Here is a 23,037-nt window from a genome sequence, read left to right as displayed (position 1 = left end):
GTGTCACAAATATTAAAAGAATATAAATTACTTTGCTTCATATATCATAAATTTCTACAAATTCAAGATGTTTAGATCACCAAAGACAGCAAGTGAATGGCAAAAATTTAAAGACACATACTTTGGGGTTTAAATATGGGAGGAAAATAAAAGATAAGTGTAGGCAACCCTTGATTATTCACAGATAGTCTAGCTTTAAGTGATTATCAATGCCCTTTGATTCTCCTTATCCTTCCAACCACTATTGAATATTTCTCTGCTCATTAACACCTGTCTTGAAGTAGGAAGGTGAAATGCTAATCAGCCAATTTGGTTAATTGTTAGCTGATATGAGTCTGTTTTATTATTTTTTTTTTTACAGAGACTAGGAAAAGTTGCAGTCTTTTACTAAAGTGTGGTCTGGATTTCTAAGTGTTATGCCAATCCCACCTCTCCTTATTATTTTTTTAATGTACAAATAATCTCAAGTACTCTGTTTTCGTACTAAAAGAAATGACAATTCTAGCAACTCATTAGTTCTCAGGTGTCAGAGTGACTTCACATGACATATTTCTTATTAGCAAGTGATCGGAAAATTTTAATCTCTTCCAAGAAAACTTTAGGATTTAATAGTTGCAATTTTAAATGTAGCCTTATAAAAATAACTGTGCTTGCTAATTGGATTTAAACCAATAGGGAGTCAACTTGGGGAAAATGAGTTACAATTACCTTCCTCCTCTTCGAGGCTCACAGACATCACAGGACCCTCCCCTATACCCAAATAGGGATAAAGGAATGTTCTGAGTATTAAGGGCACTAAGAATAAATCTGAGCTATCACAGATAAGATTACTTTCAACTCTTTATTTCATGTTCTCAGCATAGACCCTAAGATCTGTAATTATCATAGGAAACTGCGGGGGTTTAGACTATTCTCTGGAGCTTTTTCCCCCTTCCCCCTTTTTTTGCCTATTTCTTTTGGAAGCTGAAGAACTTGTGTTCTCTCTCTCTCTCTCTCTCTCTCTCTCTCTCTCTCTCTCTCTCTCTCTCTGTTCATCTAGAGTGACAAAAAAAAAAAAGTGCTGAAGAGTCTAGCCTAGGGAGATGAGGCTATTTTTGTTCCGAACAGAAGCTGATACTTCTGCTGAGCCACAAGTGCTGCTTGGAAAAGGCTCAGGTTGTTTCCAGGGGGGGAACTCTGCAGAGAAGAGACAAAGTTCAACAGGACAACAAAGGAGCAGCAGAAACAGCCAGCAAGACGAAGACGCAGAGCCCTCACGTTTTCACACAGAATCCCCAGAGTTCTAGAATCCTAAAGTATTCTTTAAATTGCCACTTGACGGGACCTTTTCACTTGCCTTTTCCTTCCTCCAACCATCATGACTGAGATCACAGCAGAAGGTACCGCTACTATTTTCCGATTGTATCAGCTAGTGGGGTAAGGTGGAAATTGACAATTCATGGATGGTCAACTTATTGACTTAAAATGTTGCTTTCAGTAATTGCCATGATCTAAGATCAAGTATGGGGACAGAGAAGTGGGTTTGGGAGCTGAGGAACTAATGAATCTGTGTGTCAGAGAATGAGAGGTTCCTATGCAGTTTGTATGTGGAAACTGTTCTTTGTTGTGTCAAAGGCCCTACTAGTTAATAGTTGTTATCCACACCTCTATAAATAGATATGGTCATGTAGCATATGGCTGATAGCTTACAAGGCTTACACGGGAAAGACCATGATAAACTTAAGTTACTGCATTTGCTGTTTAAACAGAAAAGTGATTTTCAGCATTTTTGCCATGTGATTTTTCAAAATGAAGATCTTAATTATAATTGTCTTTCTAATTAGAGTACACGTACATGTGAGTTTTACATACAATTTAAAGTATAACTTTCCCACAAAAACTCATTTCTCTTTATTACTGGTGAATATGGAGTGATAAGGTTCAATATGCCCCCCCCAAAAAAAAATCACTATTAACTTAGCAAGGCTTAAAAAAATCAAGTAAATAAGTGTCAGAGACCTTATTCTTTTCAAAGATATTTCTCTTTTCCACAGAAACTATGAATTTCATATGAAAACCAGTATCTTTTATGCAATTCATATTCTGGGAGTCATTGTCATAGCTAAAATTTAATTTTATGTTTTTTACCATGGTGGGAATCATTATCCATACATGAGGTATGTCTATGTAAATTCTTCTTAAAATGCAAGAAACCTTTTAAGTAATGAAGACTTGGTGAATACAAACACAATCTGGTTCTTCTTGGGGTAAAATTTGGAGAGGCGGATGTAAACTTTGCTTCTGACAGCCTGAAGGAAATCAGACAGGTGTTGCTCTCGACAGCTTCCACACTCAATATTGCACTGAGTTGCTTTTCATTAGACGTCCCAAAATTATAGCATGTAGCTGGCTCTTTAGGTAGACATTAGTATAGACACAGAGTTATCTCCAGTAAGTATTGACGAAGAAAAATGTCTCACATTTTCTGACAGTTTCTGCTGAACAACAGTCTCCCACATTAATAAAAATAATTACAGAAAAAAAATTATCAGGTATTTTGCTCAGGACTTTGTTTTTATTTACTTATACTCCACACAATTCAATTAAGTTAGCACCATTAACTTTATTTTTCAAAAATAGAAACCACAGCTCAGTGTCTCTTCCTTACATAAGGCTACAGCACGGCCAAGATTAGAAGCTAGCTCTTCTCTACATAGTTTGTGTTTTTTTCTTTCCCATAAGATGATATTAGGCTCACTCTTCACTAAATTTAACTCAGGATTCACTAATTATAGTTTTTTCCCTTTCTTTTTCTTAGTCAGCATCATGTGGTCTTAGGTCTGTCTTAAGGAAATGTATTTGTATAAATATCTTGCTTACCCTTTTGCAATTTATTAACATACTTATGAGTGTATTTCCATATCTCTGCACAAAGAAGCATAGACTGTTGGCTGATTCAGAAGGTCTCTTGGCCAACACAGTTTTGGCTTGTCTCTGCATTGTGATCTGTAGACCTTTGAATTTGATTCATAAAACATTTTACAGGAGAGTTCTTGATCATGAAATAGAGCTTGGTTTCTGTTTTTCCATACCCCACCCCCTGCCTCAGGGACTTGAAATAGTTCTTAGAAGACCTCCTGTTATAAAATATTTAATTGGTAATAAACAAAATTATTAAAACAGCATCCAGTTTTTGAGTTACAATCATTTTCTGTTTTTACTGCCCTTTGGCAGTTCATAAAATTGAGGTCTTCTAAACATCAATTAGATATCTTTATTTTTTTTCTAATGATTTAGTAATAATATTGAGCCAATAGAAATCAGGTTGCAAACTCATATGAACCTAAAATTAAAGGCTAATACCACAACCACTGTTCACACAAATCTGTACAGTGCTCTACTATACCATTCATTTTATCTTCATAATTCTCATTTTTTGCATCTCTGCTAAAATAACCATTCAGCCCTTCTCAAGATGTGTACTTTCATACTGGGTCAAGTCATATTTCTTCCATCCTTGATAATATTTCCTCTCATCTACTATATTTCTTGTTCTATCACTTTGTATGCATTGTTTTAATGTAAGCACTAAAGTAGCCTTAGAGGGAACAAGTAGCTACCTTTCCCATCCATGTATACCTCTGGTGGGGGTAGGGGGAAGCAGTACTGGAATAATGATGGAACAAAGTAAAACTGATGGTGTGGGATTGATGTTGAAACAATGTATGCCTAAAAATGAACTATCAGCAACTCCATAAATGACTGTTCTTTAATTAAATAAAAGAAAAAACTAATTTTTTAAAAAAGTATGAGCTAGAGAATCCTCTTAAGATCCAATTCACGTTTATCGTGATGACAATTTTTGCCTTTCAATTTAGTTTTGTTTTTGTATTCTTTACTCCAAGTTTGGTAGTGCTCAGGGGACCATCTGTACAGAATACTAAGAAATGAACTCAGGGCAGTCACATGCAGGGCAAGAGTTCTATCTGCAGTATTATGTCCTTAGACCCTCATCACAATGTTTTTAAAACTAAGTCTAATAAAGATGACATATCTTATAATAATAATCATGAGGGGATATAGTTCTTGCCAGCCATGGCATAGCCCATTGCCTAATCAGTTCTATAATACTGAGCATGTCTATAAACTTTACCAAATTCTTCTGATAGATTTCCACTCTGTGTTCCAAGCTAGATTACTTGATTTGTCAGATGAAAGAAAGCTACATATGGAATTGCAAATCAGGTACAGAGCATTAAATGGGCTAGAGCTAGAGCAAAGTTGAATCGCAAAGTATTTTGGAGAAATGACACCTCCGAATCTCTGATAAATTAATACAGGCAATCATAAAGCATTGATAGTAAGAATATATGTTTCTAAAATATTGTATTTCAAGCATAGTATTAGTCAGTCTTTATGATAACCTACTTAACAAAATAGATACTCTTAGTATTATTATTTCCATAAAGGAAACTGGTTTGGGAAGTTAAAATTTGCTTGCATTTAAATGATATTATATGGGGTCACTGGGATATGCACTCAGATCTCTTGATCTGGAGTTATTTAAAATAATTTCCTCTTAATGTGTGAAATTAATAGTAAGTTTGATACTAAATTAGAGATTAGTGAGGTCTACGTTAGGATCAGTAGCTTGGTTTATGCTGCCTTTTATAGATTAGATCAGACAGATGATTGGATCATACACAAACACTTTGCGTTGGGACTATAAATAGTTTCTTACCTTCTTGAAGAGGCTCAAGTATTCTTGGGTAAGTGCCACACTTAGCTTCTCTTTCTGAGATTCATTTGAACTTTCAGCTACCAATGACAGCATATGTTTGACCACATGTGTTTCTATGCAAAAATATATTTTGAGAATTTGAATAAGAAATGTGCAACTACTTCTTAAGAAATAGAATAGCAGAAGCAACCAGGATGTAAAACATGTAGTGAAATTAAATGGCAGACCCCTCGTAGTAGATTCAAGATTAGCTTTGTTCCCTTTAGATGTTCTTCTTGTAGTTTAAATTTTAGTGGTGTCTCTTCCCTCTTAAGAACACTGTGACCTTGGTAATTGCTATTTTCTTAGCTTAAAGTTTTCTACTTTTTTAAATTTTCCACAAAATTGTGACTGGTATCTAAAAATGATTCTACTTTTATAATGCATCAATGTATTGAGGCTATTCAGCTATTTTACTAAGAGCTCAGGGATATTTAGAGATTTAAAAATTTTTATGCTCTTTGAATTAATTTTTAATCAGCTAACAATATTTACTATGAAAGAAACACAAAATGGTGCAGCTAAGCAATTTAGAATCATCTACATTGACCTTTGGGTTAAATATATCTATTTGAAATAGAATGCATAGATTGTTAAGATTTTACAGCTAAGCTTCTGGATTTAATAGTTGTGCATAGCTGGAATTTAAACTATTCTTTTATTTCCTCCTTTAAACAAAGAAATTCTTTGGGGATATGCTTAATATACTTAAAATGCGTATTATCTAAAACAACACAATTAAAGAGCGCAAACTAGGGAAAAGCCGTTATCTAGTAGCTCTGCATTAACATCGTGCAATCACTTAGTTGGCGGCATCTGCATTCAACTTTCACTTCTAGGAAGATATGTCAAGATTAAAGTTTTGCTTTCCCCAGTTCTTATTTTCTCTGGGCAATATGAGTGTCTACCTGGCTTCTGATAGAAAGTGCTATTTGAGTGTAATATAAACATGCTTTACCCCAAAATGAGGATTATGCAGACAGATGAAATTTCTGGACCAAAGTGATAGTACTTTCCATCTTCAAAGCAAGTTAAAAAGAATCTCCTTGAAATGTGTAATGAATAAAGGCCTGTTCTTCTCTGAAAATGATGCTCTCTGAAACTCAAATATCTACATGTCGCCATACATGAAGTAAAGGAATCAGATGCACAAAGAATTTAAGATATTGTGAACATCTTTACTGGGTACATGAGTGTTTCCTCATAAACCACAGAGCTCATCCCAGTTATAATGTAGTTAAATGTTACATTTAGGTATATAGGATTCAATATCTTTTAGCTTGGTATCAGGGAAAGACATGTTGTCGATTTAAAAATTTTAAAGTTGCAATTTTTCAATCAATTTAAACAAAGATAAATTGTGATCAGCAAACTGCTTTTCATAGGAACACTTGGTTTAATTCAGGCACCATGTGGCAAGAACTCATGAGACAGACTAGTCATAGCCTTGTTACTCATTTGAGCCATCAGTCTTCTCTTTCCAACAAAGCCACTGAAATGTGGAGAAAAAAAGTGTCTTTAGTATTAAAACTTAATTTCAAAAATCTCATAGGACACGGGTGAGCTTTGGATGAGAGAAGACGTTTCCACTCAAGTAACACTTTCCAAATACATATTTAGCAAGATTTTGCTGGGAAATTTATTGTTACCTTTTAAAATAATATCATTATATGTTTAAGAAAATTTTGTTTGTGACAGAAATCTGATAGTGTCAGAACAAAAATGGTAAATACAATATGACACTTCCTGGACATTCAGTGCTGGAGCTGCTATTTTTGTCAATGGTTATTTAACTTAAGCTTAATTTTCCTGGGATAGAAAGATTATACTATGAAATCTATAAGTGACTTGAGTATCTTGAGTATGGTAAACTTCTAAGTGTATGAATTTAAATTAGGTGCTACACTTAAAACAAACAAGATACTTTTATTTGAAGTGCAAGAAAAATTTAGAATTTATTATTAAAAAGCAGTCTAAACTTTTAATATTTTAGTAGATTTTATATTATTTATTTTATTTGGCAGAGATACACTTGGCAGTGCTCAGGGGTTATTTCTGGCTCTGTGCTCAGGAGTGACCCCTGGTAGTGCTTGGGGAACCATATGTTGTGTTAGGGACCAAATTTGATTCACTGCATGCAAGTACCTCCTGTACTAATGTAAGAGATTTTAAAAGGACATCATGTCAGAAGGTCAGTTGACTTCCTTTCTTAGCACCTTTTATACCAAACTAAATAGCAGAATTGGTGATCCAAAGTTGAAAAAATCAAGATCTATGACTCTAGTATAATTAGTTAATTGAAAACTCAAAGAGAAAGATAAAATGACAATCCTTGGAATGAAGACAGGAAAGATATTCAAACATGGCTTTCTAGTTTATAATTTTAAATGTTAGGTTTTGAATTAAACGGGATTATACTTATATTCATGATTGCATTATTGACAATGATACTTTGCAGTGCACATGTCAATTTTGGAAAAATGAAATAGGGACTGAGGAAATTAGCAGTAGGCTTTTTCAATGTAGATATGAAGAAAAAAGAGAAAGTGATAAGCAATAAAGTCTCATTTGATAGATCCACTGTGAATCTTATGGAATTTTCTTTGTAAATTTTTTATTGATTTTAGTGCTTTCAATATTCTGTCTCTGTCTTTGGAATTTTTTATTTTGAGTACAATGTGGCTTGGAGCTTTCCTAGTCGGGTCTCTCTCTCTCTCTCTCTCTCTCTCTCTCTCTCTCTCTCTCTCTCTCTCTTTGGGGGGGTCACACCTGGAGATGCACAGGGCTTACTCCTGGCTCATGCACTCAGGAATCACTCCTGGCAGTGCTTGGGAAATTATATGGGATGCTGGGAATCAAACCCGGGTTGGCCGCATGCAAGGCAGACGCCCTACCCGCTTTGCTATTGCTCTAGCGCCTTGGGTCTTTTTTTGATGGCACCCTTCTGGTCTCTTACATCTCACTGTGTGTAATTCCCAAGTCTAGGAAATTCCTGTGGCAGAGCCTGGCAAGCTACCCATGGCTTATTCAATATGCCAAAAACAGTAATGATAGGTCTCATTCCCCTGATCCTGAAAGAGTCTCCAATCATTGGGAAAGATGAGTAAGGAGAGGCTGTTAAAATCTCAGGGCTGAGAGGATAGAGACATTACTGATGTCCACTCGAGTAAATCAACAAACAATGGATGACAGTGATACAGTGATTAAAGGTCAAATACCTAAACCATAAATTGATGTATTTAAGAATATAAGCAATGTACCCATCCATAGGCGAATGATAGTAATGGGAAGGTGGAATATCATGTTCCTAACCACCTAAGTATTAAAACTATGTTACTCAAAATACAGGGATCCCTATTATACATTAGTTATAACTCATTCCGGCTAAGATCTACATGGCATTATAAATCAAGGAAACTGGGTGGGAAGTGGAAGGTAAAACTGGCTCTACCTAATTAGTGATAGGCTTCTTAGTATAATGCTATCTCTAGAATTTATTTTTACTGCTAATTTCTTATTCTTTATCTGGAAAATAAAATTAAATCTTGCTTGTCAGTATTTTATTATTTGACAATGAAATGAAAATGGAGCTCTTTACATAAAAACTTGTATATCTGGGACTCAAAGCTTTATTATTCTACTACTCTGCCCATGCAGGCATGATTCTCTCTCAGTAGCTTGCCGGTCTCTCCGAGAGGTGTGTATATACATATATATACATATATATATATGTATGTGTGTGCGTGTGCGTGTGTGTGTACATATATATGTATGTATACCTGTATATGTATACATATATATATAAATATACAGTGCCAGGCACAAGGCACTGACCTTTAATAGTTGAAGTATTTTCTCTAGTTAAAGTGTTAGATCTGAGAATAGTATTTGAAATGTGTGTAATAACTATAGCCTTTACAAAAAGATGAAATGAGTATATAATGATATCATACAAGGCTACTAGTTCCACGTCTTATCTTCTAAAATGCAGATAAAACTACATGAAAAACTGTTAGATATAAAAAAATGTTAGATATGTCCTTTAGATTGAATTGCTGAACATTAAATATAAAATATTTATAAATATGAAATAGTTATAGAATAAATTTGTATATATATTTATATGCTTATACTTAGATATGTATACATATATATCATAGAAATATGAAACATTCATAATCCTTAAGGTTTCAACTAATTCATTTAATAAATATATGGTATACTTTTCAATGAATTGTTTTAGCCTTATATACTGTAGGGAATAAGAAATAAAAGATGAGGTGTTGAAGCAATAGCACAGCAGGGAGGGTGTTTGCCTTGCACACGGCCAACCCAGTTTTGATTCCCAGCATCCCATACGGTCCCCCAGCACCACCAGGAGTAATTCCTGAGTTCAGAGCCAGGAGTAACCCCTGTACATCACTAGACATGACCCCCCAAAAATAAATAAATAAATAAATAAATAAATAAAAGATAAATTTGGGGCAGAGTCCTCTGTTGAAGAAGTCTTTCTGCAACTAACATTGAAGAAAATTAACATTCACTACACTCATAATTTTCAACCACAAATATTGCCAAAATTTTCCTGTAAGGATTGCAAATCTCAGTCTAGCAACAACCAATAATATAGGTGCTAATGTTTTTTAAGTATGGTTAAATTATTCAACTATGAGAAACCCTAATTTTAGTCACCTTCCAATTTCAAACAGGAAATTACTTTTAAGTCAACAGAGGATATTTGGGTCTTGAGAGAGGTTTTAATATTTTCCAGTCAGTTACCATTTTTCTTTTTTTTTTGCTGAGTACATCAGGTTTTTGTTTGTTTTTGGTGGTATTCAGGGCTTACTACGGCCTCTGCTCCTACACAGAGATCACTCCTGGTGAACTCTGGAAGAATGTATGGTTTTCTGGGGATAGAACTGGAGTCAGCTTTGTGCAAGACAAAGGTGCAATACACTATGCGATCTCTCCAGCCCAGGTCAGTTATCATTTAAACATCATTATGCTAATGTAGCTAAAAGATAAACAAGTTTTATACAAATAATCCTTATAGAAATGTAATTATATTTGTCTGCTTTATTTGTTATTTATAGTTCTGTGATATAGAAGGGAGAAAATATTACTTTAAAGAAGTGTTAGGTAAAGAGATTCACAATTCCCCCTTGAGAGAAATCAGTGAAAGGTGATGGCTTGTTTTATGTGTCCTTGAGCTAATGAGTTGAGAAGTGACAGCATAATTTGAGTAGAGGCACAGGTGGAAGGAGCTTTGATGGATAAACTGAAAGACAGCCTCACAAAGTTTTACAGAAACTAAATAACAAATGAGTGTAGATTACATTTCTTTCCTTGGTATCTTATATCATAGCATGTTGCACTTTGCATGTCTGTAGGAGTGCCTCTCTGATTCTTTAATCCTTCACATTGTTAACCAATATGACAAACGTGTTGTCTAATCATCTGGGAACTCACTTAAAATTAAGCTGTTTAAGTAATACTGACCTTACATCAAAATTAACAACAATTATATTAACCAAGACAAAAAGAATTAGATAACTGGGGCAATTTTGAATAATATTGTTCCACTTGGCATTCAAATAACCAGTTTTTTTGGAATGCCAGTTATTTTTTTTAGTGGCTCAGTGTTTAAAGGACTGTATGGGGACAAAAGATGTGTCTCAGTGTATAACTGTATAACACCTGCCTCGCATGCGAGAGGCATGGGCTTGCTTCTCAGCTGTGTGATCTAGTTACCAGAGATACATAGATAATCTTACAGCATAGCAGTAATGGAAGATTCAGACATGGAAATTATGAAAGGAAGAACAGGAAAAGAAGGAAAAAAAATTTGATTTTCACAGTTTTTAAATGCTTTTCTACATAGGCACTCAAAGCTGCCTAAATCATATCCACATATGATTTATTAGTTATAAATGACTTTGACATTTACAAACACCCAGGTCAGGAAGTAATACTTCCATCACATCTGAAGCATGTGCACATCTTCCCACCTACTGACTGGTTTTGCTTCTCAATCAAGCCTCCTTCTCCAGTGCTTCCCACACAGGAAACAATCATCCTACTATTTTTGATAATAGTATTTTGCTTTGCATTATAAGTTGTATGACTTTCACATCTATAAGCAGTATAGTTTAGTTCTGCCAAGTTTACTTTTTATATAAATGGAACCACACCGCGTGCATTCTACATCTTGATGCATTAATTTGACACTGTCTGCATGAGTCATTTATTTTCTTGTATGTAGTTTGTGGTTTATGTTATTTGTCATTCTGCACAGTAGTCCACTGCATTAACGTCATAATCTATTTATCCAATGGATATTTTTTTCAATAGAGGTTATTAGGAACCATACTGCAATGATCATTACTCTTCCCTTAGCTTCAAATTCTATGGTTCTTAATCAATGTATATTTACATCATGGCATTGTACACTGTGTTTAAAAAAAAGTGAATTCAGTCTGAATAAGACACATTACTCCCTCAAGTTAGGTAGTAGTATTAATGTTATCACTTAAGTCTAATTAAAAACATGGGAGATGGTAAAATACTATGATCTTTTACTAGAGATGCCTCTCTTTACTCATTCTTCCCAGTGGTGCCACATTGGAGGCTCTTTCAGGGTAAAGAGAATGGGACTTATTGGTGCAGAAAGTTTAATCACCTCCATGTAGTGAGGAGAAAATACAATAGAGAAATTTTACTCACTTACATCTTATTACCTATGAAAACAAAAGTTAGAAATTTTATTTGTGAAAACTACTAAGAGCACAGATGCAAGAGATAATGTTATTTTTTTTAAAAGCACTTATAGCAGACTTAGAGATCTGGTGCCATTGTAGACCATACTCCAGTGATCATGTGGTAACAGGAGTCAAAGCCAGAGGCATGTGGGTCCAAGGCATATGTGCTACCTCTTGAGTCACAAACTCTGTCCCAATTATTATTATTATTATTATTATTTGTTTTGGGTCACACCCAGCTGGCGGTGCTCAGGGGATCATATGAGATGCTGGCATTCGAACCCGGGTCTGCTTCGTGCAAGGCAAACACCCTATGTGCTGTGCTATCGCTCCAGCCCCCATCCCAATTATTTTTATCCAATTTTCTTCAATTTCAAGTTGAAACATGAGAATCCATATGAATTTTGTTGGTGCAATGAATTTTAAAAATCTTAGCAATTGCAATCTCTTGAACCCAGGGTTCTCAAACTAAAGTCACTGCTCAGCACATTTACAGCATCTGGAAATTTATCAGGTATATGTAACTCCAGTTACATGACTTATTTGGAAGGATACCTGACTTTGAATTACAAATAGTGAGAGTGGGTCCTAAAATCTGCATTCTGGAAGCCTTTCAGATGGTCCTGATGCATGCAAAGTGTGAATAACACCAACTTCACTTAATTGTATGTAAACTTTTAACAAATTCTCCATTCCTCACATAATAAGAGGAGTAAGACAAATGAATCAAGCTGAGTTTACAATCAACAATTTGTACCACCTTTCCTGTTGTGTGAGTAAGCCATCTTTGAAATGGATCTTTCCGTCCTTTTATGAACTACCCTATGTGATGCCTATGTCATAGAGAAAATCCATGCATGTAAAAAATCTATATCAACTATCTATGAGAAAATGTAGGATTTTATTTGCTTCAGGACCTAGCGTTATGTGACTGAATGTAATGGTGCGGGGGATTGGGAAGTGGGAAAGGCATTTGTATATTTATTCAAAGCTGTAGCACTCTAACACTGTTGTCCCGTTGTTCATTGATTTGTTTGAGCCGGCACCAATAATGTTGTGAGACCAGTAACCAGTAACCATTGTGAGACCTGTTGTTACTGTTTTTGACATATCGAATATGCCACGGGTAGCTTACCAGGCTCTACCGTGTGGGTGGAATACTCTTGGTAGCTTGACGGGCTCTCTGAGAGGAATTCAACCCCAGTTGACTACGTGCAAGGCAAACACCCTACCCACTGTGCTGTGCTATCACTCCAGTCCCTTTAAGGGTATCTCATTAGTTGAAGATGTGTTAATTAATATATGAAAAAATAATAAAGGAGGAGAAAGAAGGAGGAAGAAAGGAAAGTAGAGAAAAAATAGATAATAAAAAATTACTGCTATTAGTAGACACACTGAAGCATATTCTCGAGTACCATGCTGTTTGAGAGTTTGTAGACATTTTTTGTTTTGTTTTAGGAATATTTATTGAGACATTGTGATTTAAAGGTGCTTATAAGAGTTGTTTCAGGCACACAATATTCCAATACTAAACCACCACCAATGTCTCCTTTTCTCCACCAATGTGCCAAAGTTCCCTCCCACCTCAGAATCTCCCTTGGCAGGCATATAATAAATTCATTTTATCACTTAATCCAATAAGAATTAAAGGACTAGAAAATAGAATTATAAGAAAATAAATCAATAAAAGTCAATTTTGATGACTAATTTTTACGTTTTTAACCTCTTAATCTAGTAAAGAACAACCATGTGCTCCTTTTTATTTTATTTTATTTTATTTTTATTTTAAGCAGACTTAAATAATGTTCTGGGAGTAGGCCAGAGAATTTCAACAGTGCTCATTGTGTAAGATCACCCACATTACTCAACTTTACTGAGCAGGCCTAAGTAGCACCTTGCATACAAAAGTGTTCACCCTGTGTCTATTGGCAAAAGTGGCAAGAGCATAGCTGTAGAGTGCAGAAAAATGGCTGGAAGATATCCATGCTCTAATATCCAGTACCCACATGACAAAAGGAATTTAGGTATTAATAGATGGAAGATAGGACAAGAGATAGAATTCTTACTACCAAAGATAAGATAGATAAGAGATCTTTCTTATCTGTCTAAAGACAGGTGACGATTAGGACCCTTTATCTAGTTGGGGCCTTAAAAGTAAGAACTCTCTTAAGAATGAATCAGAGATGTAATATCAGGACTTGACCAGTCACAGCTGTCTCTAAAGATGGAGAAAGGAGTCACAATTTGAGAATGTGGCAGCCTATAGAAGTTGGACAGGGAAAAGATCTTCCTCAGAGATGGCAGGAGGAATACTGCCTTGCAGACACTTCTATTTTAGCCCAGTGGGAGCATGTTGGACTTCTGAGTCACATAGTACTAATAAATGTATTTGTGTTAAAGTCATTAAATTCTTGGTAATATATTTTTGAGGGGTCACACATGGTGATTCTCAGGTCTTAATCCTAACTCTGTTCTCAAGGTACACTCCTGGCTTATGCGACCATATGCAGTGTCAGGGATTCAACTCCAGTTGGTCATGTACAAGGCAAGCACCTGACTCTGTTATCTTTCTGGCTCACGTTGTTGGTGATTTACACAGCAGTAGTACATTACTACGATGACAATATCTATTTGATTACTAGAAAACTTTCCTATCCAGTAAGGGGCATAGTTTCCCTTACTATAATTCCTAAAATTAATATAAAATGATGGGGAAATGAATATTTGCAAAATATTTAAAAGCATATTGTTTCATGTAATATGCTTTTAAATATTATTTATTTAATATTTAATAATATTTATTTATCATTATTTGTAATTAAAATAATATTTAATTAGTATTTAATAATATTCAATATTATTAAATATTGAGAATACAAAGCAACTCCTTTTTCAAGGTAACAGGGATTATTATTGGGAAAATTAGCAGATTAATTCTAAGTAAAATGTATGCTGAATTTCCTACAATAAATAGAATTTCTAATAAAGAGTATTTCTCCAAAAATAACGAGAAAAGTCTGAAAACACTAATTTTACTTATTTTGCTTGAACAGATAAATAACTGGAAGCTTGATTTGCTTAAGAGGGTCATGGTTCTATGGCATTTATTCTTCCTTAATCTCAACAATTAATATTTTTCATTCTAATTTATGAGCATTTTTGAAACACAAATTGTGACTTGTCCTCTAATTAATAGTATTTGCTTACTTACCTACACACAATATGTAAGATATATTGTGTACACTGTCTAGAAGGGTATAAATAAACTTCTTCAAAAAGGTTCCCTTAGAAGTTTGAGCTATAGTAAATCCCATAGGGCACTTGCCTTGCTTGCAGTGCTGTGTGTTTTATTCCCAGCACCACAAATGGTCCTCTGACCCCCCACCAGAAATGAGCCCTGAGCACAAAGCCAGAGGTAAATCCTGAGAGCTGTCAGGTGGCTACCAAACCAAACCACTGGTTAAAGAAACTGTGGTATATCTATTCAATGGATTACTATACAGCAGTTATACATAAAATAAACTGATAAAATTTCCTTACAAATGGGTAGACATGGAGAGTTTCATGCTGAGTAAAATGAGTCAGAAAAAGAGGACAGACATAGAATGATTGCACTCATTTGTGGGATATAAAAAATATAGTATGAGACTAATACCCACAGACAGTAGAAACTAGGGCCAGGAGGATTGGTCCATGATTGGAAGCCTGCCTCAAGTGCTGAGGGAGATGGCGCTTGGGATGTGGAAGGGACTACTATGACAATGATGATTGGAAAGGATCTATCTGGAAGATAGATGTGTGCTGAAAGTGGGTAAAGGACCAAACATTATGGCCTTTCAGTATCTGTGTTGTAAACCCTAATGCCCAAAAGTAGAGAGAGAGGGAAAGAAAGAAAGAAGAAAAGTGCCTGCAATAGAAACAGGTTGGGAGATGGGGTGGGAGTGGTGGGAAGGATAATGGGAACATCAGTCAGTGGTGGCAAATGTACACTGGTGGAGGGGTGGGTGTTGGAAAATTGTATGACTGAAACCTGATCATTAAAGATTTGTAACTGTGTATGTCACAGTGATTCAATTAAAAAAAAAGATGTTTTTTTGTTGTTGTTGTTTGTTTTTTTTTAAAAATTCCTTTGGTTCTGAAATCAGAAAGACTTGTCCTGTTTTGGAAGGAGCATCCTTTACCTTCCTAGATTTGCACACACAAGGAAACTTCTGCTGGATAAAAGCCTATTAATAGAAAGCTGACACTGCTGCAGTTAGAAAAATTCAGGTCAGGGATTAATTTTATAGAACCCACAGTCATGTCAGCTAAACATGATCTGTTCGAGGCAGGTGAAAAATATGTGATCACTATGCTTGCTGCTCAAACTAAAATAAATGTGTTTCTTTTATGTTTACATGAAACTTTCTTTCATGAAGGATTCTCAAGTATAAATTCATAAAGTTCCTACAGATTTTAAGGTTTGGGTACAATCTTTGTTCATAAACTAATTTGAAATAAAACACAATAATGAAAAGAAAGTAATCTGATTATAGGATTAAGAAATATGACATTTGAGATCATTTAAAAATGTTGAGGTAATAACAGTTATAAAAATTTACCAGTAGCTATAAAAACATAATTTCAATTGTTCAGAAAAATAAATTTGGCCTGAGAACATGGAATGTCAATTAAGGGACTGTATCCACATTTTTATTTATATATATATATATATTAAAGGAAGTTTTTCAGACAGGAAAGCCAACAGAGAGATAAGTTGTGGAAAAAACCACCACTATCACTATCACTGTAATCCCGTTGCTCATCGATTTGCTCGAGCGGGCACCAGTAACGTCTCCATCATGAGACTTGTTACTGTTTTGGCATATCAAATATGCCACGGGCAGCATGCCAGGCTCTGCTGCGCAGGCAAGATACTCTCAGTAGCTCTCTGAGAGGGGTGGAGGTATCGAACCCAGGTCCGCCGTGTGTAAGGCAAACTTCCTACCCGCTGTGCTATCGCTCCAGCCCATGAAAAAACATAAAAACCATTTATAAAGAATATTTGTATATTCGTATGGTACAAATATATGTGATAAACATAAAAGTATACATATTTTCTCTATGAATCATAAAATGAAATAGAGGTTAAAGAATCTATTTTAATGAAAAAATGGGTGAGTTCCTATAGCATACAAAACTTTGTGCATGAAGCACTAATATAAATATTTGATAACTCATAAAAGTTATAGTGTTGCTACAAGAACATTTTCAGACTTGTCCTATCTGCCATCCAACTTATATCTCATATGTTTATATGTTAAACAGTTCTAATCCTGGAAAAAAATTGAAGATTATTTTTAACCTTTTAATAATATGCCTTCATTTATGGGAAACTTTAAATTTCTAAATAGGATATAAATCCTGAAACCTGCAATTTAACCATGTTTAAACATAAAATGATTAATTGCCATCAATTTATATTTTTGCTGAATATCATTAGGTATATGGCATTTGATTTCATACTTTCAAGATGGCTAATCCATCTTTCTATACCTCACTGAAAACTGTGCTTAGCTTTAGAAAAATCAAACAAATGAAATTAATGGAGTGATGGTATAGGGGTTGAGGTATTTATGTAGTATTTAGCCAACCCAGATTCAACCTCTGGCATCACATGTGGTCCCTGAGATCATGCAGGAGTGATCCCTGAGCACAAATACAAAAGTAAATCCTGAGCACCGTAAGTCTTGAAGGGATGGATCCCGAAGCCCTGAGGGTGTGGATCAAATCCTAACCCTCAAAAAAGGCACATACACAAAAAGAATCCAAAAAGCAAAATGAATAAATGCAACTATTAATCAGAATAAATAGTTGATTAATGTTGATGACATTAATTGATTAGTACTGGAAAGATTATATACTTAAAATGATTAAATTTGAATTCTCTGTGATAATTAAGAATATAAAAACTTGAAAACATATATATTTAAATACATGTATTCATTTAAATTCTGGTCACTTTTTACATTTATTTCATTAGTATTAGAAATGTTTCCTGATACAAATGTAGTTTGAGTTTTTTTCTTGTAAATTCTACTATCAGTTGATTAATACCAAACAATTAGTCAGTTTTCCAGTTAGCATATTAAGAAAACAATATGCGTCTTCGATTTATTCAGTGAATGACATTTCTAGTACTTTTGAAGGTGAAAGATAACGTAATTGCCTTTCATATTTATTTTAGACAAGATTAACCTAGGTAACACTTTTCTTTGTTATTCATTGCATCTAATTTTAACTGTATTCTGTATTCAATTATTGCTTTTATTTCTATGACTAGAAAGAAAAATAATAATGAAATATGCAGCATTATATGAAAGTAGAGTTGGAGCAGATTTTATGCCATTTCAGGAAATGTCATGTTAACATAAAAAAAGTTACTCATGTCATAAACCTATGTACTTGGAAAATACTTCCACTTCTCTGTCACTTAACAGAATTATACTTATGATGAAAGAAATATGAAAGAAAATGAATAACTGCTTTATAGTTCAATATTTTCATTCAAGGACACTCAACACATTTTCCATAGAAATCGATTGGTTTCTACCAGCACTTATGCCACCTAAATCTCCCTAGTTAAGACTTAATATGATTTTCTCTTCATGCTCTTTATAGTTCTCTTTATCTTCTAGGACACTGATCTTCATACTGCTTAGCTTTTACTTAGAAGTTGCAAGAGTCAACAAAGAGAAAAATCTCTGCAATATATGTTATATTTAACCTTTGATTACATCAATTTATTAATCTGTCTTAATGTTAATTCATTAGTATTAATTTGAAACTGGAAATTTTAAAATAGTCATATTTGAAAATGTGTAGACATGATATTTCAAACATTTATCAACAAGTTAAGTAATGATATTGTGCTGCTGTTGCTCTGGTTCACTCATCCGTGGTGACTTGAGGATCCCCAGGTGCATTTGAGGCCCATCACCATCCCCCTGGCCATCCAATGAATGAAAGAAGGTGGGCAACAGGGTGATTGGTAAGCAGTGGCTACTCATTCAAGTCTCACAGCATTGTTATAGAGAAATCATAAAAGGTTGGAGGGTAGCAATTACACATAGGTGTGGTTGAACTTTATCATAAACAGTGAACAGATGTAAAGCCCTTCCTTCAGGGGAGGTTCTTTTAGGAGATCCACCCAAGGGCAGAATCTTATCCAGGGGCTCCAGCACTCTAGATTCTTACTAGGAGATCCGCCCAAGGCCAGAATCCCATCTAAGGTGTGTTGCTTTCTCCTTTCCTTTGCTAGTAATACATTTAAGAAATCATATTAAATTTACTTTTCACAATATTTCTAGTCATTTTGTATGAACACAGTAAGAGATATATTTAGCTTCCAGCATGGCTCTTCCTGAGGACATCCTGCTACATATTCAAGATTACAGTCCTCAGGCCTGGTTAGTTTTTCCTAACCCAGACAGGTACCTTATTCAGTCACTTCTTTTGGGTCATGTCAGTTTGTTCCATGTCTGTGCTCTTAATTTATTATATTTTCTATGGTGCTTACCCTGCTCCTTTCTTGAAGCCAAGGTAACTTGCAGCTTGCCCTAGGTCCACCCAAGTCTCTCCATGAGACATTTTTTTGTTGAGTATTAGAAAATAAGGGCAACCAAGGCTTCAGTCAAGTAAATATGATAGATGCTTAGGAATAAACATTATTCAGAGTCAATTAACTCCCAAGTTACAAAAGCATAGCATTACATGTCTTGCTGTGTCTGTACAGAAAGGGCATTGGACTAAAATAAACTATATAAAGAAAATAAAGGAAAGAGAAGAGCAATATTTCACTTACATCCTGCTACAACTCTTAGAGAAACAGGAGAGGGGTCCAAGTCCATTGGACCTCTAAATTTATTAGAAATCATATACAAAACCCAGAGACCCCAGAAGATTTGACCTACAGGCTTGATTTGGGGATATTTGTGATTAACAGATAGGGGAAGAAGAGCACAGGGAGAGGTTAAGGATAAACACAGTATTGGGGAGTGTCCTGATGGACTTGGGTGTGTCTCTGGTGCTGTGGTGGGTGTAACTCAATAAACCTAAGGTCCCTATGAGTGATGGTGGTGGGGTGTAGGAGAAAGGACAAACCAAAGTTACTTCTTAAAATGCTTAGAACTATAATTCAACAGTATTGACTGATCAACAACTTATTCGCTGAATCAATCAGAAAATAATGCTAGTTTATTTTCGAGTTTGTGTCCAATGACCATCATTTTCATATATTTAGAAAATTTGGTAAAAAGCTATGATAAGTCAGATAGTCATAAACTTAAATTTCTGCACTTCTTTGCACTTACAATGCGATTACTCATGTTATTTTCTGAAATGCAATTTTCTTATCTACAATGAACAATTTATAATAAAAATTGACAGTATGTTTATAGCAATGTGTCCAAAAATGCTTAGGATGTTGAACAACCTAAGTGTTGATTTATAAATGCATACTCCCAATAATAGATTCACTGTCACTGTCATCCTGTTGCTCATCGATTTGTTCGAGCGGGCACCAGTAACGTCTCTCATTGTGAGACTTATTGTTACTGTTTTTGGCATATCCAATACGCACGGGTAGCTTGCCAGGCTCTGCCTCATGGGCTCGATACTCTCGGTAGCTTGCTGGGCTCTCCAAGAGGGGCAGAGGAATCAAACTGGGGTCGCCGCATGAAAGGCGAATGCCCAACCGCTATGCTATTGCTCCAGCCCAATAATAGATTACTTTACTTAATTTTTATTACTCAAATAATAATTATAATATTCTAAGTTACACAAAGTACAGTGGAGGCAACCGTTTAGTTGCTGTGTTTTTTTTCCCTTCTTAGATCTTGTGTATACATTCTACTTTATATTCTCCAAAATATGAAATAAATATGTAAAGCAGGGTTAAGGTCTATTCTGAGAGTTAGATGGCAAAGGCTTTGATTCTAAGCTCAGATTACTTTTGACAGAAGTCAGTTCCTATGTCAGCAGGACTTTCTGGAGGTTGATATCAATTCCCAGAGATTGTCCTTAATTTCCTTTCAGATGGACTTTCTGATAAAATCAAACAAATAATTACCCTCTAAGAAAATCAGTTTTTCTAATTTTATGTAAGACATTCATGTTTAGATACCTGCATTATGTTTCAATCCACTGATTAGAAGGCAGTTCCACGACATCTCCAAACTCAAGAGGAATTTTTCCAAAGGCATGATAGTAAAAAGTCAGGTATTCTAGAAGTCATTTTTAAAAAACTTGCCCTAGCCCTCTACGATCCAGGCTCCCATATTCTGATTAGGAAATCAGAAGCATGGTTTGCTTTTACTGGTGGTGAGAGACCATGCAATGCTGGGGACCAAACCCCCATATCCTACATGCAAAGCATATGCTATACCCTTTGAACTCTCTCTCAGGAAACCAAATTTATATTTCTTAAAAGTCACAGTGTAATGCTTTCTTCACTGTGATAATCTGGTACACTAAATATAAGTTATATTAAGGAAGATGGAGTATTGGAAGTGAGAATTTTGGTATTGCTGAACATCAGCCATCATTAATATTTACACAGTTAAAAAAATAAAACAGGAATACTATCATGTACTAAATATTTGAACTGCAAATATCACTTCTGTCTTAAACCTCTAATCCAGGACATCACTTCTAGGTACTGTTTTTTGTTGATGAAGTGGTGGCTAGTGATGATCACTTTGCCTTACAGTGCATTTACTTAGATGACACTTCAGTGCTTTCTTTTATAAGGCCCCTTTTTACAACACTAGCAAAATGGAATGGGAATTTAAAAAATTATTTGAGGCACCATGAATTACAGGCCTGTTGTTGATAGAGTTTTATGCATACAATGTTTTAGCACCACACCATCTACCAGATTGTCCACTTCCCTCATTCCCATACTTTAGAATGGTTATTTTTATCTGATATTGTCACAAACAGGAAGTAGGCTCCCCAATAAATATTTTGCTCAATAACAAATGATGACAGTTTTTATAATAACATTATTTTAAATATATTTAACTAACCAACAGTTGTGCAAATAGCTTTTGAAGTTACTAATTCAACCTTTTCTTTATGTGGCCCCTTTGTAACTTTGTTCACTTGTGTGACTTCTCTGTTCTAACAGCTTCCCCCCTACCCTTGTGCTGGTTGCATATCTAGTTAGATGATTTTATCCTGTTAAACCTTGGCATGTCCGGAGGCCACACAGGAGGCTATATGGCTCCCAGCTGAGAAATATTGAAGTAGATGATAACACATTTGAATATTTATTTTTGGAGGGTCCTTTCTGAGTTTTTCTATAAGTCTGTATCAGCATTTGCAAACTAATTTGAGTCACCCAAAATAATTTATAACTACTTAGTGTAGAACCTCCTTCTGTAAACTGAGTTGAGTTAAATTCATGAATCTTATTTACTTTCATATTTCCAGCATTTGGATACCACATAATTTACCCCAGAAGCAGAAATTCATTGAGAAACAATTTATGAAAATGAATGATAAAGTAATCCCCAATTAATCCACTAATCCAATAATACTATAATTGAATTTTCTTTGTAGCTAAGATTCATGACATTGCTTCTGAAAATTTTTCAGTTTTTAAAAATTATTGTGAGAGAGGAAAAACAATAAGACTTGTCAAGTCATGGCAGAGACAGAGCATAGAGCAGCATTCCCCAGAGCCTCTAGGACCATGAACATATTAATATTTACCTTAGTGTTTCCCAGGGTGTGATATAAGAACCACCAGTGGCACATAAGATGATGTACATGATATAAACATTAGTTTTTGTATTGAAATTGCCATTGGTTTATATGTCTGAGGAGTTACATAGATAGCACATCTTATTCATAACATATTTATGTTATAACTGTCTTTATGAGGTTATATAATTGTGTAGCTCTATTATAGGTTACTACATGAGATAATAGTTCAATTAATGTAAAATATGTTTTTCAATAAATAGTGCATGGACAGGTTATGAAGTAGGCTATCAATACACCATCAGCTAAGAGTAAATTATTTATAGGAGTGAATTTTACACAAAAACTTAAAAACAAAAAATATAACCAAAAATCTTTAGTGAAAAATGAGAAAAATCTTTACGTAAAGACTAAAGAGTCAGAATTTCATAACTGAGATTTTATTACCTATCATTTTTATGAATAGATAAATCAAAATTATATGCATAGACATAAATACTGTCACTGTCATCCCATTGCTCATCAATTTGTTCGAGCGGGCACCAGTAACGTCTCTCATTGTGAGACTTATTGTTACTGTTTTTGGCATATCCAATACGCCACGGGTAGCTTGCCAGGCTCTGCTGTTCGGTGCAATACTCTAGCTAGCTTGCTGGGCTCTCCAAGAGGGGCGGAGGAATCGAACACAGGTCGGCCTCGTGAAAGGCGAGTGCCCTACTGCTGTTCTATCGCTCCAGCCCAGGCATAAATACTACACATGTATATAACACCTTG

The 23,037-nt window shown here is 34.9% G+C and overlaps 1 protein-coding gene across 10 annotated transcripts in view; it reads left to right on the top strand.

The window, feature by feature from the left end:
* The first annotated feature begins 846 nt into the window (after positions 1–846).
* The window catches only part of TRDN (triadin), a 417,254-nt gene continuing 395,063 nt past the window's right edge, over positions 847–23,037 (top strand). For 5 of the 10 annotated variants that reach the window (XM_055136162.1, XM_055136157.1, XM_055136159.1 and 2 more), the window contains exon 1: positions 847–1,379. In XM_055136162.1, coding sequence (XP_054992137.1) covers positions 1,358–1,379 — 22 coding nt within the window. In that variant the 5' untranslated portion in view covers positions 847–1,357. The remainder of the gene's footprint in view (positions 1,380–23,037) is intronic. The other 5 variants (XM_055136161.1, XM_055136164.1, XM_055136160.1 and 2 more) reach the window with 1 other exon arrangement.

The sequence above is a fragment of the Sorex araneus genome, chromosome 4, assembly GCF_027595985.1.
Source record: "Sorex araneus isolate mSorAra2 chromosome 4, mSorAra2.pri, whole genome shotgun sequence".
NCBI classification, from domain to species: domain Eukaryota; kingdom Metazoa; phylum Chordata; class Mammalia; order Eulipotyphla; family Soricidae; genus Sorex; species Sorex araneus.
The sequence above is the reverse complement of the archived record's forward strand: the minus strand, read 5'-3'. Positions and strand labels throughout refer to the sequence as shown.